We start from the raw sequence: 20196 nt of genomic DNA on the forward strand, positions 1-20196 counted from the left end.
AGAAGTCAAGTTCATTTGCCTCTTTCCTAATGCACAGGCAAAACCCGAGCCAGTGTCCCGAGGCGCTGATGCCTCACCGTAGTGTCTGTGCAAAGCCCAGGAGTAACGATGTGCTGCCCTAGCTGTCACTGCAAGGACAGCAGCAGCTCGCCCAAAGCAGCTAGCTGGAAACCAGGCAAAAAAAAAAAAAAAAAAAAAGAAAAGAATGGTTTTACATATTAAAAGACCACAACAACAAACAACAGGAACAAAGAGAATCAACCCGCTCTGTAAATTATGCAACCACTTGTTTTGAAATACAAAGGCAGATGGAAAATAACTTCTGCTTTAAACACAATTTCCTGGCTTTGGGGCTTTAGCTTAATTTTTGCTAGTTGGGTGAGGTGCAGCAGCAGGGAAAGTAGGTCATTTTTTAATCCATTTTTGCTGAGAGCTGTACGCCACCGCGCCATGCACTACACAGGGCACGGATGGCCTGCAAAACACAACTCCACTTCAAACGGGAGCCGAAACATCAATCAACAGCCGTTAAGATGAACTTGCAGTGCAAATACGCTACAAAGCAACCCTGCCAGATCGTTCTACTTTGCATCATTCACGGCAGAAAGTATCACAGACCTCCAGCGCTTGGCACCGTAGTATCTCAGCAGATTTTCAGACACGTGTGACTGACCGCAGCAGCGGAACAAGTAAAGCAGCAATGAGGTGTTTGGTCACGTCAAGTGTCCGCACACAGCGTGACTGTGCAAATTCACGGCGATCCAGGTGAGGAAGGGCAGGCATTGGCGCTCGGGGATACAGAAGCTCCCCAAATTGGGCTAAGCTGGCTCAAATTGGGCTAAGCTGGCTGCGATAGAACTGAAATACAGCTGGTGGGAGAAGGAGCACCGCCAGGGACCAGGGTGTAGAGGATTTCTTGCCGTAACTGCGTGGATTACATACAGCCCTTTCTTTAAAAACCATAACTTGCCAGCTAGGCGGTTGAAGAGTTTTACTAAGAAGCAGCTTCCAAAAGAACATGTTTAGGAAGGACAGTCCCCAAAACTTGTCTATAGGCCTTGGATTTATTCTCAGAGATACAGAGGAAAGGAAAGGCTGCTTGGCCTATTGTTACCCAATAATTACACTGTAATTAAATTTAGTTCTCCTTCACAGCAAGACAATCCCATTCACTACCCAAGCTTCAAGGCATCCATAAATACACGTGTAAAGATTAGTTTCTATGTTAGAGGAATGCCCAATACCCTAGTCAAAACCAGGTCCTATCACACACACGCCAGCACTCGAGGCTGTGAATAAAACAGCCTGTTTCAAAGAGCTGAAGGCCAGATCTGCAACAGTCACAGACATCCTAATATCCGAACCAGAAGGGTACAGGGTGTGCGACCCACAGCATGACAATATCCAGAGTGGGCAAATGGATTTGAGGCATTGGTGAAGCTGTAATTAAAACAATGAGGAAAATGCATTAACATCTGGAACCAACATGACAAAATTCCAGCCCGCCGTGCAGACGCACAAGAGCACAAATAGAAGCACACGCTGAGAAACAAGTGTTTCGGTTTATGATGAGAAAAAGGAGACCATCAGGACATCCCTTCAGGTAGATGTGCTGTTCAAAGAGAAACACTCCACATGGGGAAGTAAAATGAATCACTCACAAGAAGTACTGTTGAATTCTTTTAATAACACTAGGAAAATATCATAGTATTAAAATCCTGCGCGGGATCCTGGAAAGGTTATTGTGGTTGGGATTTCTTTGTGTTTATAAACCAAACTTTTTTTTTCCCAGTTCTGTTTTCTTTTAAACCAACTACTCCTTTACAATGGTATTTCCAGTTAAAACACAGCTAACCTATAAATACCTGAATACCACAACACACATTGTGTGCGTGGGTTTTGTTTAAATCTTAGCAGAAATAATGGTAAATCTATTCAACACAGGGAAGCAAACGTCGATCTGTTAAGCGGGGAACGTAACAGCCAGTAAAGAATACATTGCATACATAATACAGAAGGAAAAAAAAAATTATCGTCTGGACTATGTGAAATTACACTGATTTTGCACCTTAAACCTATTAGAAGTTACTCTGTTGGCCAATACTACTCCACTGAACAAGCAGAATGTTGGTCAGAAGTCTAACGTTTCCTGTACCAGCACAGATTGAATATAAGCAGTCCAATGCTGTTAAAAGAAAACATGAAATCCAGCTCATGTTTCTGGTTAGGGATCGATTTCTTCAGGAACTACTGTTAACATGACATCTTCGTTGCCCCTGCGTACAACCATGTTCAACGTACTGTCCTTTTTAATGATGTCACTGACATCACTGGCTGAACTTATCGACTGTCCATTGATGCTTATAATCACATCGTTGTCCTTCAGGCCACCCCTGAAAATACAAAGCAGCAATGTATTATTATAATTGCCATTTTATTGTCTTTACAACACTGTTAAAAAAAAAAAAAGGAAAAAAAAAGAAGAAGATTGCTGGATTTCTCCTATTTCGCACCCAACGGCAGCTGCACAGAGACACAGCGGGCATGCAGAAAGCAATCAGAATTTATGAAGCGGTGAGGATTACAATCCAATGCAGAAACCTCAGAAATCAGATGGAGGCACAAGTCTGATGAATCCCATATTTCAAAGGACTTCGCTATTGCAAATAGCGCAGTAATTCCGCAATACGGATCCTGGATGTTGATTCGGTCAAAAAAGACAGGGGCATGTTTTTCCTTTTCAAGCAATTGCCACAAGGCGCTCATTTTAAAGGGGAAATTTTCCAAGCTTTTGTTCAGGTATAGGCAGTAAAGCGATTTGAGTGGCACTGTGTGCTAACGCTTGAGGAATTTCGGTCCCACATCCACGCTGCTCGCCCCACACAGCTCACTGGCAGCCACTCCACCGTACCTTCATGTTGCAAACCTGAGCAGAGTAACACACACAGCGGTCTAGCCGCCCAGTCGCCAAAAATCCACGCGTGTCCTTTCTCTCACCTGCCTGCCCACAGCCCCCAGAATCCCTCCTCCTGACCCCAGCACCATACGCAAGCCGAAACCAGAACCCTCCGGACTCAAAGCAAGACGGGGCAGAATAGGAGCTGGCACCGCAAGGTTCCCCTGCCTGGGGCCACGGGTCTCTCCCTGAGCTGGCTGAGACTGCTGCCGGGATGGAGAAACGGGGTGGTGAGGGATACCATCCACCACCACATCTTGCCTGGTCTTGCACAATGATCTGGCTCCAAGTCATGGAAATATTAACCAAGTAACCAGATCAGACATGATTCAGCCCGTCAGCATCATCCTTCCTCACAAAACCACAGAGCAGTCATCGGCCCCTTCTGCCCGCAGAAAATGCCTTCCATGAGTGTCTCCTGCAAGCTGGGTGCCTTGGCCAACGTCTGCAATAAATCTGGTTGCCTACCGAAGGCACGGCTGGAAACATTTTTACGGGAGAAACCATCCCAGATTATCTCGGTCTCTCAGGCAGCCTCCTCCACTCGACTCATACCCAGGACAGGTCGCTGCAGGGCTGCTCTGAGCCCCTACCCAGCAGGTCTGCACACCACCCACGGGAGAGGAGAGCAGCAGAACGGGGAAACCCATTGGCAAAGGGACTGGGAGCGGGGGAGACAGGGAAAACACGGGCTGCGTTCTAATCGCGCGGCCAGCCTTCGGGTGAAGCATCCGGATTTGAGTTTGCCTTCAAGTTACGAGGCTGCACGGCCCCACATTTCTTCCACCTCACTAACGCCCTTGCACTATTACCCAGACTCCTGTAGTGACTCTTCTGCACCTTTGCATTGCACCTGCACGTCGGGGCAGTAAGCTCAGTCCCGCGCTGGAGCAGCCACGCTATCCCTACGGTACCTGCCGTTTAATTCCGCACTACAGACGCACGGCAGCATTCCGCATGAACAGCGCTGCCAACGAGGATTAGCTACAAAACGCAGCAGTAATTTAGGGAGCACGCTAGACAGCACCCCTGGCATCCGAACTGCAACAAAAAGACATCATCCAGCCATCCTCGCAGTCCTCCTAGGAAATAACACGTGCCTGATGCAAGCCGCTTTCTGCCTACGTGCCTTTGGTGCTACATACACCCCCGTTGCCAGAAAGATTTGCTCTTCTCTTAAATGATCTCTAGTTTTCGAAAATGAATAAAGTTCCCCATTTCCTACCCTGTATTACGGAGTTGTTTTGTATTAACCAAACTCTGAAGGGAAAAGGTCTCCAGCAAGAGCCCGTGCCAGTGACCACAGACCAGGTGCCGTACTTCAACCAGGCACCTCGCGAAGCGTGCTACCGACCAGCAGGCGAGCTTCTAAGCAAATATTGAATAACACGAAGAAAAAGACCATTTGGCCAAACCCAAAAGCTCTTCCCAGTAACGTGACTCCTGACAAAGTTCTCACATGAAGTAGTGCCTCCTGCCAAGAGAAGATTTCACCCCCAACGGAGGCACGCCAGGAGAGCTGGTGGGTTTGCCCAACACTGAGGTGGTGCTTGGGCTGAGGTATCTTCACAAGGTGGACACAAACCGCCTCCCTCGCGCTCCTCCAGGAACGACCAGCAGGGCCACGGGGAGCACGCACAAGCAAACGGCTTTATTCAGCACTGGCACCAGTACAACAGATGTCTTGGAAGCAATCGCTGAGAAAAATGGAAATTGAGTTTTCACGCCCACTGAATCCTTGCCCTTTTGGCCGGGAAGGCTGACAGGGCTTCGCTGCAATACCCTGATACGTCCGCAGTATGGCCCATCGGGGACCGGACTGAAACCACAAACCAATTTCCAGCAGACAACCTAATAGCTATCAGATGGTCGTAATTTCGTTAATTTAGCATAATCAAGATAGAAAATGTTCTCTGCTTAACTGGCTATCATTACCCCCTTAAGTCAGTGGCAGTGGTTTTGAGAAAAAAGTACTTCAACTTACGCTTCAGCTGGTGTTTCTGGAATTACTTCAATAACATAGGCCCCAGAGACAACATCAGGAAAGTCTTTATGGCGATCCTTCAGCTCTCTAGCTTTGCTGGAAAAATAAAGAAACAGCAACAAAAATATTTTGACAAGATGGGGGGGGGAAAAAAAAAAAAAAAAAAAAATCACACATTTTTACTCAGTTAAGTCACTTAACATTCACTAGCTGAGGCATTTTACATATGTTGACGTGACACAAGTCGTTTTAACCTTTAAAATTATTAGTTTTTGCATGCATACTGCTTTTCAATGCCTATTTCTGGTAAAGACAGTAATTTCAGCAGATACAGAGGATCTGTGTTAAAACATTTCAAAACATGGTCGTTACTTTAGAACTAGCAGATCTTAGACACTTAAAAAAAAAAAAACCCTTCAGGTTTCAATGCTTTGTTAACCTCTGATCCTGCACACGGGAAAACTTCTGGTTATTTCTACAGGACGTAGTATCACCTGCTCACGGGTCTTTTCTGATCTGAGTATGAATAAACAAGTCCATGCAAACGCTTCATTTTACATTAAGTGAATTGTTTAATGAAAATAACTCTATAGAGACGGAAATATGCACACAGCTGCTTTAATTCTTGAAAACATACTGTCCTGTTTTCTCCTTGACCCACGTGACAGCACGGGACAGATGGCAACAACAGCGATAGAGCCCCAGGACGAATTAACAATCGCTAGCTGTTCTCTTCTGAAGCATTCAGGAGAAGAAAAAGCCAGGGAGCTGTTTAAAAACGAGCTCATACAGGAGTCTACGGGAGAGTTCAACCTGCAGCAGACGCGGAGAAAAAGGCAGCAAATACCGGCTGCCGACGGAGGCACAGGCTGCTGGTTCAAACCTCCTGGCTGTTTCTGCAGATCACAAGCTGGATCCAAACGCACGCAGTGACCCCACGTTGGAAAGGTGAGGAACCACCACTTTTACTCACCTAGGAGTTAGGGACATCATTCGTATGCCAATGTATTTCTTTTTGGTTATAGCTTTTCCTACAAAAAGGAAAACAGGCCTTGATCAAGTGCTCTTACCAACAGAGCCTCAAAGGCTGTTGACTTTCTAGTTTATTACTATTTTCATGTTTTTCTCTTTCAAAGCGGTGAAGCACAGTACCTTTAGCTTGTCTGTCATGGGATTCAGTTAGGAACTTCTTTATTTTATCTGACGGGATAGCAAACGAGATCCCTGCTGTAACTTTTAACGTGTTGATTCCAATGACTTCACCATCCTGGAGAAATAAGAAACTGTTATTAGCAAATGTGAAACGTCTCAGAGAAATGGATGACTTCTTCCACGCAATCACAAAGGCAAAATTCACACAACACACTCTGTAGCTGGTTTTCACTTTTCTAAACGGTTTCTTTGAGTCGACTGATAAAAGCTATTCTACAGTTTCAGAGAACTGATGTGGATATTCATCTTGCCACTAGCAGAAGAGAGATCAGAACCGGGCATCCCTCCTGCTTGCAGACGAGCAGCATATTCAACAGCCAATTTTGGTCTGTTTATTCCAGCAGGCTCCTCACGAAGCACGGCGCCAACCAGTCCTGAGTCAATATTGCATAATAATGTAAAGAAAACCGACATTTCACCAAAAGCAAAAGCCTTTCCCAGTCATATGACTCCAAAAGAGTTTCAGATAAAACACCTCTGCTGTCAAATGATGACTGAAACGTTTCTGAAATCTCAGCAGCTTCCTTCCCTGATCTATCCCAGATAAAAACCATCCAATGATTTTTTTTTTAAACGGAGGTTACTGGTGCTGAAATTGTACTGAGAGTCAGGTGGAAAAAAAAAAAATTGCCAAATCTCCAAGGCAGAAACTCCGACTAGCTTCCAACTTGTGCCATCCCTCCCTGAGGACCACTGCCCTCCCTCCACTTGACCCCACGCGAGAGCCTGCACACAGCAGGTGGGTTTTGCAACCTGCTTCAGTTGCTCTCCCTTGGGCTGATCCACGGCTGCTGCAAGGTCGGCCCTGCCTACGTTCCACAATAGCAGCAAACAAACCCTAACATCCCGATAAACATCCCCTCAGTGGGATTCAAAACAAAGGGGCAGACAGGGGTCGGAACCATTAAGCCATGTTTCAGTATGCAAAACAAAACTCTGCCAGCTGCACGGAACACAGTGAGGGCACACGCCTCAACTGCGAAATGTGCCTTTTTAGTTTTTGCAAGGCACGAGGGAAAAAAAAAAAAACAAACGGGCATTACACTTGCTCGAAGCTATGCAAACCATAAACACCTTAAATACTGAAATCCAAGCGTATCTTGTGATTTGCCAACACAAACACAGACAAGCGACTAGTAAGAACCACGCGAATTTCGTGTAGTCAGCCAGGTATCGAAAGCTCTGAATCACATTTCTGGTGTGGGGTTTTGTTTGTTGGTTTGGGTGGGGTTTCTTGTGTTTTTAAACGAAAAAGTAACAAGTAGTAAGCTCAACACTAAGCAAACTTAAAGAAACTCTTACCAGATTTACTAGGGGTCCTCCGGAGTTTCCATACTGAAAATAAACATACGGCAAGAAGATGTTTTAACATCTACCCCTTAACTAGCGGCAAGCAAAACATAAAAGAAATTTTTGAAATATTTCCGTAGTCATTTTTTCATTGTCTATTAAATATGTGCAATAGAAGAGTCTTAACATCCAAACCCATTAACTGCTTAACGTCACCCCTTTCAGCTGAGCTTTGCAAGTGCTTAGTGCTTCTTCTCTTGCCAGAGTAAGTGAAGAAAGCCAAGGTTTTTCTTTTGTTTTAATAGTGCCACACTAGCATCTCAGATTTTAGGACAGCTCTGGGAGCTGTTAGTGAAGATTTCTTACAAGGCCAGCAGCAGAAGCACAAAAACTATTGTTTTGCCTTAACGCAGGAATGAACTTGAACCCTTAAACTAAGCTTGGCTTCTTTTTTAGAAAACATGATGGATTTCAAAAAGATACTTATTTGCCAGAGAATATGGCCTCCTCCCTTGTACTGTGCAAGAATATTGAAGCGGAGGCAGATATTGTACTTGGTGTGGTTCCTTGGGGGACTCTCAAACAACAACCCAGTGCTGCTGCAGCGCAGATGTCCCTATTGCCACGGACAAAAGAAAAGCCAGCGACGCTCCCTGCTCTTAACAACTGTACCACTGGTGAAAATTTCAGAGCAACTATTCAAGAAATTTAAGAGCTGAAGGGGACGAGGCTCAGAGCGGGACGTACGTTGATGATGGCGTCGGTCTGAATATAGTCCATATCGGAGTTGCGGAGCCCCAGCTCCTTCCCCCCACGCTGAGTGGTACTAACGATCCCCGTAGTCACTGTGTTCTGAAGGGAAAACGGGCTTCCAATCGCAACCACAAATTCTCCTGGCCTCAAGTCTGCAGACTGACCAAGCAGAAGAACTGGCAATTTACCCTACAAATTAAAAAAAAAAAATTTAAAAAAAAAAAAAAAGAAAGCGTTGTTAAGACAGTACTACACCAGTAGAGCAAATTCTACAGGAACATGAATGCATTAACAGAGCAGAGGGAAAAAAGAGGCTTTTATCCCTTGGGCGTTTTGCTCACTCTGTTTTCTTTGAATATTTCAGGTGGGTCTGTACAGAAACATCTCAATGAACTTCTGCTCTAGAGTGGGCTCTTTAGACTGTAGGAGTGCTTTTTCCACAACAGGTAGTCATTAAATCAAAAACAATTATAAGACCAAAGGAATAGTTATGCTCTGCTGTACAAAGCAAACATCTGATGATATTAGGAATGAGTTGTTTCCAACAACTTCTTGAAATAATTAGCCAACAGCTGCTGAAGTAAAAATACCATATTGTTTCAGAGTGAACACTAAAGAGCCATGAAAGCAACAGCCGAAGCGTATCAAACATTCATATGTATAGTTAAAAGCATTTTATATTCTCGTAAGACACCAGCTAATGTTTCATCTCACTTTTTTTTCAATGGAGTGTCTCTTCTGAACAATTATATTGCCTCCTACACACACTGATGTCTGCTGAAGAGGTTAGGATTTAAAGATGTCATGGCATTTTTCTGTTACGACAGTAGGGAATACCACTGCATTTTCCTTTCAAGATCTTATCTCTAAATACATTAACTATCACGTTATTGAAGACATTGCCTCTAAGACACAAAACATTCTCAAAATCCAGCATCAATAGAGATCACTGCAATTTACAGCAATTAAAAACAAAAAGGGGGGGAGGGCAGGTTGCATCCACACACCCTTGCCAATGCAATGGATCAAGGGAACCGAGTACGGTTTCTCCAAGGCATGTCGTATCTGCACAGGAACTGAACTGGCTGGATAACAGATGATTCAGGATGGACCAATAACACACCCCCCACCCCCCACCCCCCCCCGCAAGCAGAAAACAGCTGGGAAGATCTTAAGGCCTCCTATTCACCAAGTAATTCAGAAGGGCATTCTGAAACAGATAGTATTGCAAATAAATACCCGGCCTTTATTTACCACCTGCCTGCAAAATACACATTGAGCTCCATTTCTTCTTTGCTTCGTATTTTTAAAAATCAGCCTTTATCCTTTCAGTGATGTTACAAGTTTTTTAATCCTTTTATGTTTAACCTGTTGTCCAAATGCTCCTGAGCCTCTCCAGGTATTTAGTCACGTCACTAGACTATTACCACTAGCATCAGTGAACCTCAACATGCATAAATTCAGGTTTCGACTTAAGGATTTGGAGGATTAGGAGGTTATTGAACCCTAAATCAAAACAGAAGAAGTCTCAAGGGACATATCTTTTGCCTGGCAAACCTAACTTGTAACAGAGCTCTCCTCCAAGCTTGCCCCACTTCAAAATTCTTTCCTTTGCTCCACAAACCCAGACCCAAAAGGAAAAAACGCTTTAGTACAAACTTTCAGAACAGGCCCATGATTCTAGATGCAGCGGAAGCCCCACCTAGAGCTTTACCTAAACCAGTTTCCAAGGAGTGGGTAACACAGTCACTTTATTAAAACTCAGGGTACCTTCAACGTCTCCTTGAGCTGCGTACCTCAAACAGAGGTACAAATCCGCTTATTATCCCTTCTTGTAATTCATTCCTTCTGGAAAACTTGTAAAGGTGCCTTTTTCACCCCATATCTGTTCCAAAGCCCACGGATTTACACACCTATACCTGATGGGGTCCGAAAGCTACATACCACGAGCTCACGTAGCAAAGAAACGAGGTAACATTTAGCAAGCCCAGATTATTTGCACATATGCCCAAGTTGGTGATAATTTTGCTTCAGAAGTTAATAAGAGCTGAATCATTATTAAATTTTGTCCAAGAAAAGGGAAAATATTACGTGTTTAAATTGGAAATCAAGAGCTAGCTCTTCAGGGGTCCTTTGTCCTCTGCAGTTTGAAGCCTGTATCGGTAAGTCGCCCTTAGGGACAAAAATCCACTAATATAAACTAACCCAAATGCTTGTCACTTTGCATTTTTCACCTACAGTTTTATTTCAAATGCCCTAGCACATACACAATGTCTGTGAAGTAGAAAATAAAAAATAAAGGCATCAGTCATCACTATATGCTGCTGCAAATACAGAAGTTATGGTTTTAATGTCGAACAAGCCTGGTCCTGTGTATCCTTTATCCAACTTTGTTACAATTTCACCAGCAAAATTTTACTCAGATGAACAGATTGTTTCAATAAAACTTACTGCCAAATCCCAGACAGGGCAAGATGCTCAATGGAAACTTCCCCTTCAGTCTCCAGACAGCAAGAAAACAATTAACCAACTGCTTGTCAAACAGAATCAGTTGGAAGAGCAACAGAATAGGCAACACAGTGGGCAGAAAAACATCTCCCTTTCTAATTATCTTTCAGAGGGAGGTTTTCACAACCAGCAATGCCCTACTATTAAATAATCATTATCCATGGTCCCTATCAGTGCCAACAGCCATAGATAAACCCCACCACGGTCGCGGCTTAATTCTGGGAAGGATTCAAGGGTGATAGTTTCTGGGTCGCGTTTGCAGGGCGCCAGACGAGCAGCAACACGCCAAGGCAACGCTGCTGAGCAGCTCATCATCTCGGACCACAGCCCTGACTCCAAGGGACCTCTCCAGTCCAGCAGAAAAGAGGCAGCTACGATTAGCTGTGCTGGGAAGCACGCAGTCTACGCAACACAAACAGCCCCATATGGGTATTGTTGGGACAGAGGGAGCACCCTGGCTCTTCCTCCTCCCGCCAGATGCTATTCAGCTGACGTAGCACGTGTTTGCAAGATGTCGTTGGTCAAGGAGTGCATCTCTTCTTGGCACTGCTTTTCCTTAGGTTTTTTTTTTTAAAAAAAAAAGACAACACAAAAAGTGGCTTTTGTTTGTACCCCAGTGCACTGAAAATGTGTACTTGATAGAGAAAGAGGACATTTATCAGCAAATGAAACATAGACAAGCAAAAGAAAACAGAATCTTTTTTTTTTTCTTTTCAGTAATAGAAAGAAAAAGACTGGTCATGTACAAAGTTAAAAGATTTATACAATGTTCCCCAGTTATAAAAACAGTCACAAAGCCAAAATCGCATCTGGCAGCAGAAAGAAAATACATGAACAATCTCTGACTAATACAATTACTTTTGATTGCGCTGAGTTTTCAAGCCTGTGCCTATACTAGCCGGGCTTCGATTCAGAGTCTAACGCTGGATGGATTGGCTGGGGGTCATCCGTGGGATCCAACATGCCTTCTGGAAAGAGTCTGGCTAACCTTTCCTTTGCTAGGAACACAAATCCATTGCAAAAATCGCTTTGTTCTGCACATATTATGAAACGTGGCTTTGGAGAACGCGTTCCCTCCTCCCTGTGATTTCGCAGCGTGGTGCAGAGCGCGCTAACAGCACGGCATGTAAAGACTCTCATTAGCGCCTCTACAAGTAAATGCCGTGAAGAATTGGTTATGATGAATACATGCATCGTAGCGGCTTTAAATTTGGGGGTTTCCTCTCTAAAAATGTATAAAAATAACATTGCCACATTCAGAACTAAACTCTCCATTACCAACAACCCCCAAGTATTTTATTCAAATTGTAGAGGTGGTTTTGAAGTGAAATCAGTCTAAACCCAACCAAAATCCCTGGGCATCAAGCGATCAAGTGGGAACTATGTCCAGGAAAGTATGTCCTTCTGCAGCCTGCAGGAGCAGCGCTGGAAATACATACATGAAACGCTTACAGCAGCATCGTAACCAGAACGGCATCACAACACCCCGCCTGTGCCCGCACGCCCTTCCACTGGCAAGCTCTGGCCTAGGCTGTTAAGGCAGTCCTTGGACACCAACTTTAAAGCGCTCGGGTCTGGGGCCTTTCGTAACTAATAAATGGGCACTTTTCCATTTTTACATAACGTCTGATGGTCATCAGGATGACGTCACTACTGTGACAACAACTCATGGTTCTCTTCGGTTACTATAGATCTGCCGCAACAGTTTAATTAACTATTTAATTAATTAAAATCCCAGGCAAACGAGCATGCCTCGCAGCACAATGAACAGGCAGCCAGAAACACCCAGCACCTAAGCCCAGCTTTCCCAGTGACTCACCGCATGACCTTGGGCAACACATAACATCTTTTCGCTCCCTCCTCCCTCCGTTTTTCATTTGATGAAGCCTCGGGGCTCTGCTGGGATCTGTGTTTACTCAATAAAACAAATCTGCAAGCAGGCATTCTGCAAGTACACAGAAATAGGACTAAACATGCAAAACCGTAAGTGGCACATGACTCACTGTTTATGCCCAGCCAGAGAAGGAGCCATTAATTAGTGTTAATATTTTAAGCCTTTCTCATCCCAAAGGGCTTCAGGCATTTTTATATATGGATTTGACTCAAACTCTGGATAAACATAACTCCCACGAAACGGAGAGCTGCACACCACCACAAGAAAAGGCTTCATCCAACAATAAGACGCAGCTATCGTGGCACGAGAGATTAGGACAAGTATAGAAGACCAGCATCATCCGCCAGGAGCAAGATGTTCACCCGATGTGCATTAGCAACGTAGCTCGAGTCAGGTAAAATACGTGCAGCCTTCACAAATCAGCTCTGCAACTAAAAGAAGAGGCAGCACATCACCACCACTGGGCACTGGGCCAGTGCTGTAGAGAAATAAGAACCAAGAGACGGACGGCCATAACCAGTAGGTGTTTCGGCTGGAACTTTTTCTTCCATGAAATAAGCGAATCTGTCTCTATGTTGGCACAGAAAGCAAGGAAATCCATTCTCTGCTCTGTAATCCCCTTCGTTTGGGGAAAGATCACGGATTTGCAGGAAGCAGTTTGCAGTTCAATAAACTGATCAAGAGGAGACAAATGTTCAGAGTTCGGTTTGTCCTTCATGCTTTTTATTTTTAGGTGGAAAAGAAACAGATGCTTGTATGGGACACTAACTCAGCTGCAAGTAACTCTGGCAAAACATGTAACTTCCCTGGGAATTGCATTTCTTTTCTCATTAATGAAACTAACTTTCAGAATACGTTATGGCAAAATAAAAACACAGTCCATGAGCATATAAAAATGCAGAGTATCATCTACAATCTAGAAACTGCTTGACAAAATGCCAAAGAAAATGAAAATCCCTAGCTGAATGCATTACAAGCCTCTGAAAGTATTTCATCGATAGTTAAAACAACAAAACTGAGTCTCCTTATCTAAATATGGAGCATGGGAAGCTTGCAGAAAAAAAGAAAAAAGCATGAAGCTTTGTTTTGCTACATCACCAGGACTTCAATTACTTGGTAAGATATTGCTGTTCTCCCTTAAACTAAAATACCCTGGTGCTGGCAGGCCCATCCCAGAGGTGTGTGAGGATTTTGCTGTGTGGGGAGCTGGACCAGCGCATCGTCCCCGCAGCGAGGGCTACTAGGAGCTGAAGGTGGCAGGAAACCACTGCTGCCTAAACTGATGAGTAAAGAGGAGTTAACATCCAAGCTTTTTACAAGCTATTTCATTTCTATGGGTCCCAAAGACTTCTGGAAGCAATATGTGGGCTTCCTCAGGCTCTCGAGAGGAAGCAGTGTAATATCCAGAGACGGATTTCAAAGTAAAAATCGCGTTTTAGAAAAGACACATCTGGTATTCCAGTAGTTTGGGTTTTTCAAAATGCAGGCTATTAAAATATTGATACACAAACAGGAAAGTTTGCTTTCCTGCTTCCTCCCGTTTGTACACACAGGGGAAAAAACAGCAAATCCCCTCTGACCGCAAAGATACAGACGCTGCATTGACTCACGAAACCACCGAAGGAACGAGGGCAGAAGGTCTTGTTGATTTAAAAGTGTCAAACTAAGTGGTTATTAGTAAGATGCAGGAAAAAACTTAAGAAAAAGGGCTGCAATACCACCACAAATTAGAGATCGGTCACAAACCCACCACTGCTGTACCGTGTAGATGCCAAATCCTGCCTGGGATACAGAAGCCAGCAACTGGTCACACTGAGGAACAAAAATCTTCAGACCCTGGCGTGTTTTCCATGACAAAGGTGCTATTTCAGAGTCAGTGACAAGCGTCTCATGGCTGGTTTTTAAACATGTAGGACGAAGACACACCTCAAAATAAAGCCATTCACCACGCTCCCCCCTTCTGCACTCACTGCCAAACCACAGGCACCCACCGCAGAGATCGTTTCTTTTGGGCAGAGTCCAATTTCCAGGTGAAAGGGGTCTCCAGGCAAAAGCCACCTCCACCTCCCACTACTTTTGGCTTCCAGCTTCGATTTGGGTGAGGGCACAGGGCGTTTTTATAATTCTGCCCTCCATTAACCCTGATGCTGTCCGTTAAACCACCCTAAAATTTTCTTTCCTCATTCTGGTGTTTAGTTTTCAGCAGCTTATCACACATTCTCATTTAACAAGGTAGTTATTTCTCTTGAGATGAATTTCATAATCAAGGTCTGCCAGCAAAAAAAGCATCTGCTAGCTCTGCACTATTTTTGATGGGCTCCACGCTCACTGCAGTATCACACGTGCCACACAGGAAGGATTATTCCACCAGCCTCTGTCTATGCTGCCAAAGTCCAATTTTTTCCAGGGAAGTTTTATAAATTTTGCATGTTCACATCCAAATTGTCTGCCACTGCACTGTTTGGTTTTTTTTTTTTCTAGTATTGTTCTCTCCTCAAAGCTGTTTGCATTTGGAAGGACGGTTATAGTGCATTCATGTTTACCACACTTGACCCCAATCTCACTTCCTACTTTCAACACTTCAGCGAACTGCTGTGCGTCACGACGGTCACAAGAAATACAGTTGCTCTCTTTTACAGATGCTAAAAATAAGCACATTTTAGGATTAGAAGAACAACCCCAAGATTCCTGTTCCTCATTGACTGCAATATGTTTCTCCATGGAGAAGAATTTAATCAGGGAAATGGTTTATCCCTACTGGTGCCCGGATTTTACCCCCCTCTTTCATTTCCTATTGCACTCAGCAAAGCCAAATTAGTTCTAGTAATGCCTTTGGCCAGATGTCCACAGCTTAAAGAAAAACAGCATGCAGGCTGCTGCAAAATCTGAACAGTTTTAGGAATACCAGCTGACAGCCTAAACTCATACTTCAAGCCCATCTCTGCTCCTAACCGCAGAGGCATTCTTCACCCTTCAGATCCTGACACAGAAAAACAGAAGGAAAAAAAAAAAAAAAAGTATTTCTGCATCTTTGATGTCACCTTCAAATAATTTATTCAAAAGGAAGAACTCCACCTCTTACTTCAGAAAAACTCTTAGGGATGGTTTTCATGCTATATCCAGATTTTTAAAGGGTTCTTTGTACCATCATGTTGACTTCTTTAGTCATCAAATACATTTCAGCTTCAACAAATTACTACCTCTGTGATTTTAAAAAGCCTTTTATGAAGCTGGATGATTGCAAGGCATTTCGGTACAAAAAGGAAAGCTCAAACACTCAATGGATATACAAAAATGTCCCATGAAAGTTCAGTCTGAAAATCAACTTCTCAGACGACCATGTTTCCATTTTAACTTTTTTGCAGACACTTAAAATTTTGTGTTTCCAAGTGCAAAGCATCATCTGTCCTGCAAGCAGCGGTGCCTCAGGCCTCACCTTGGATGGGGATTTCCCAGTGCCAGGTCACTAGAGCTAGCTGGAAAATTGGTCTCCAATTCCAGAAAAAAAAAACCCAAGCGATACAAGAAGTTTTCCCCAAGTCTCCTCAAAATTATCCTGAGATGCAAGAGGCAGGGGCCAGGGAGGAGCAACACACAAGGTACTGGCTTGTACAAGGTACTGCAGGACCCATACCAGGGGTATGTCAGAACCAAGTTTATATCCATATTCTACCTGATTTAGAGCAGAGACATGGAAATTGATCTCCTGCTACCCAGATGGATGTGCTAAGCTGACATTACACGACGAAGACAGCAGGGCCCTGCTCGCATCGTTCTGCAAGAGCTCAGCCTTCCAGGCACCGAGACACTTCCCAAAGTTTCGTTAAAACCAACCCTTTTTCTCTCCGACAACTGAATATTAATGGGTCAAGACCTCCCGCCTCCACTTCCAAAAATAAAATTGTACCTGATTTGGCTCTAGATCGTTCTAAGAAAGAAAAAGTTTCCTGCCTTAAAGAATTTGCAAATACATACAAACGAATTAAGCTGCAATGCTGACGTGCTGTTTGCAAAACAGCTATGTTCAAAAATTACAGTGATGGAAGAAGATGGCTATCGTTTAATTACACAGCAATATTTTTTAAAAAAGAAGAGGACCTGCCATCTTGCAAGTCATAACTAGAATTGCCAATTCCAGGCCTGCCTAGCAGCGGTTTCCACTACAGACAACTCATCTGGCTGCATTTTCTTTTTTCCAAGCTGCTTCCAGTCTTCCAGGTTCTCCCTTCCCGCAAGCAGCTTACCAGGGAAATTTTGGAGCCATTTCTTTAGGGTATCAAATAACATAAAAATCTATGTCTGCTCTCTTCCGAAATCCTCAAAACCATCTGTCGTATCAGTTCGATGTGTCCTCTCTGACTCACCAGCTTCTCCCTTCTCTGAAGTTCACCTTCCCATTGCTTGAAGTCCTCTCCTTCTCACCACCATTTTCTGGTCTATTTTCCCCACCACGTTGTGCTTCCAATTTTAAATCACTCTTCCAGCTGCCCTTCACTCCTACCATAGCCCACTCAGCCTAATGCTGCCAGTTCTCATCCTGAGGATCTTTTCCTTTGCTTTGTAACTGCAGATCTGCTTTTGCTTATTTTAATATAAAAATGGGAAAATAAGAGATTGGAAAATATCTAAATAGGCTACCTCAGGGAAACAGAGGAAAAAAGCAACATGTCAAAAAACATTATTGGTATTGTTAAGGTTTTCTTCCATGTTGCTGTTAAGAAGCTTTTAAATAAGAAAAAAGAAAGAGCTTTTAAATGACAAAGGTGGCAAGGGTGCAGCAGGAGCACTTCATATCTTGGGTCATCCAAGAGTTCTGCATTAGACGTCTGATTTAGTCATGAACTCTGGCACAAACACTTTTGACCTCGCTGGAGAATAGGTTTGAACTAAAACAACACTGCCAGATCTACACATTTTTGAGTCATGTGTTTCAAATGAAACATTCCTGCCCGTTGAATTTGGAGGTCATTAACTAACAGTCCACAAAAGGGGAAACCAATATGAGCAGCACCCCAAGCAATCACATGCATCTAATTGCATCTTCATTACACAGTATTTCGACACAATATTCCACTTGTGCTGTGCTGTTGACATCTGCAGAACTGCATGACAGCTTTTCTGCTGTTGCAGGAGGCAGAATAATGCTGACAGGGTGTATGTTTGACAGGGAGGAAGACTATGCATGGGAAGCTGCACTCCCGTTTGTTCAGAAAACCACTTGCAGTGTAAGAGCATCTTTCCAAGCTGGCTTTAATTTGTGTGTTCACGATGCTTCCTAAGATATTTTCCATTTTAGGACCTACATCAGTGTGGTACAGCCCTTCAGAGGGACAAACACATCCTCTAAAAGCAACCTGTGACACTTCAGTATAGGCACACAAGAAAGCCTAATACATCCCTCCACCAACCACAAGGGAACAACCCCCATTTCTTTTCAGAGGGAGTGTTATATTAGCCAATGTGTGTGTAGGCCAGCCAGAAAACTACGTTGTTGTTTTACATTTTGAGGGTGCAGACAAGAGTGCTATGCATCTGCTTGCGCTACACCGAGAGGTGATAAAATTAACCACTACCAACCACAAACTTGGCTTTTAAAAATGTGTATCCACCTAGCTCAAATATCCTGTATAACCAGACCACTAAACTACTGGCCTTTCCTCCAAACATGAAAATCAGCAATAGCTTTTGAGAAGGAGGACACTAAATTAAGAGGAATAAAATGTGCCTTGCTTTTAACGACTCACCTGAGAATCTATTTTAATTAGTGCAATGTCAGCTTTTTCATCAACATCTTTAATTTTAGCTTCATATGTTTCACCGTTCTTCAGCTCCACCTTCACCCGGTTTTTGTTGGTGACGACATGGGCGTTTGTCACTATCAGTCCGTCTTCCGAGACAATGAACCCTGAACCACTGGCAACAGGAATCTCCCTCTTTGAATAAGGAAGCCTAAAAGACATGGGAAAGAAACATTTATCGCTGCAAAATGTTGAAAGATCACAAATGACACCAAATAAAACACACTCAAAAAGAGTTTGGTGGGTTTTAATGCTTTAGGATATTTGCTGTTACCTACTAGCGTTAACGAGATAACGCACATGCGTTAGTTTAACTTCTTTTTTCTTTTTTGCCAGAACACTTAAATTATCTTTAATTCTTAAGCATGACTTTATCATCTCAAAAAACTCTTCGCTATCACGCAGCATCAATCGACATTTCTGGCACACTGGCAGCTGTTTTCAAGAATACAAAAAAAATCAAAACTGGGCATCTTGTTTACTTGCGAAATAATTCGATGTGAACCACAGCAGGAGCTATCTTCTCTACCACATCTGCGATAAAGTTGTATTTGTGCCGCAGGCTATTAGGATGTTCTTGGCCTGAAAATGGAAGCAGAAAACATGTCATGAGTTTTTCAAGCGACAGGAGAAGGGTCATTGCAAAACACCTGAATTAAAAAAAGCTCCCAGTGGATGTCCTTCCCCTCCTTAAAAGTCAGCTGCAGCATAACCCTTGCCCCCAGATATCCCTTCTGCCTCTTTGCTTTATCGTTAGGACAAACAGATCCATGAAACCTTCTCGTTTCAAGCGCGCGTAGCGGGGCCGTGGGGCAGCCGCAGCCCCCGGTCCCGCACGCCCCAGCGCTTGCAGCTCCCGGGGACGAGGCACTGGAGGGGCGCGGGGCTTAGTCCCTGTCTTCACTGCCCCGCTCTTCCTTTGTGAAAGGGATTTTGGACCCAGATGCCTCCGTTCCTGCTTTCACCTCTTTTCTGGATGGTCTATTTCGCTTGTATGGTCTTCGCAGATTAAACAGACGGGCTCTGTTCCTCTGCCAAAATACGCCTGCTTAGTGGCTTTTGAAGTCTCATGCTGCTGCATTTGTAAAATGCCGAGGACAACAAGGTCCTAACCCCAGTGTAAGCCTACAGCAGCTGCTGGGAAAGTTCAGCTGGGGTATGAGGTTTGCACCGCCTCACCCACCAGCGTCCCCACACGGCTCGAACCACCAGCCTCCGCCTGGCACCTCCAGGGGGACGCACGTTGCGTACGCTCCGCGCCCCCAGAGTCACCCTTTCCACCGCACCCGCCTGTGGTCCATCAGCTCCATAGAGGCGTTGATCCCACGTACTCTGGAGTCACTGAACCACCCTCAAGGCTATAAAATAGATACGCACACGAAAACAATGGGACCGCAAAGCTCTGCATTCCTGGGCAGTGCTGTAACACAAAAGCTCGTGGTCACTGAGTATTCAACAGAGGTCAGGGGGATTTTCAAAAGCAACTGGATACCAAACTCCTATTGTGGCCATCAGAAAACCTGTCTGCACCGTCAGGTGTCTAAAAATTTCTGGAAAAAACTCACAGTTCTGACACCGCTTCCCCTTCTCAAGCAGCCTGAAGGCAAAACTTTTTTTTTTTTTTAAAACTGGGAGCAACTAAGCATTTGGAACACCCCAAAGAGTTATTCTGTATTTCCCAAGGCAAGAAACACCCTCTGTTTTCACTAGTCTTCCCGTTTTATCTGATGCATCCATCTCACATTATAAAGGCACAAGCCAAATCTGCAACTGACTTTCAGATGTGTATTAATGTGCTGTG

General features: G+C 44.0%; 1 protein-coding gene across 1 annotated transcript in view; it reads right to left on the reverse strand.

The window, feature by feature from the left end:
* Positions 1–2224: 2224 nt before the first annotated feature.
* Positions 2225–20196, reverse strand: part of HTRA1 (HtrA serine peptidase 1) — a 33576-nt gene continuing 15604 nt past the window's right edge. Inside the window, exons 2-9 of the mRNA XM_086466618.1 lie at positions 18878–18977; positions 18342–18546; positions 8190–8384; positions 7455–7487; positions 6093–6207; positions 5914–5971; positions 4941–5036; positions 2225–2393 (exon numbers count right to left, since the gene is read on the reverse strand). Of these exons, the coding sequence (XP_086322744.1) occupies positions 2225–2393; positions 4941–5036; positions 5914–5971; positions 6093–6207; positions 7455–7487; positions 8190–8384; positions 18342–18546; positions 18878–18977 (971 nt within the window). The remainder of the gene's footprint in view (positions 2394–4940; positions 5037–5913; positions 5972–6092; positions 6208–7454; positions 7488–8189; positions 8385–18341; positions 18547–18877; positions 18978–20196) is intronic.

This window comes from Leptosomus discolor, chromosome 6, assembly GCF_034619465.1.
Source record: "Leptosomus discolor isolate bLepDis1 chromosome 6, bLepDis1.hap2, whole genome shotgun sequence".
Lineage (NCBI taxonomy): Eukaryota > Metazoa > Chordata > Aves > Leptosomiformes > Leptosomidae > Leptosomus > Leptosomus discolor.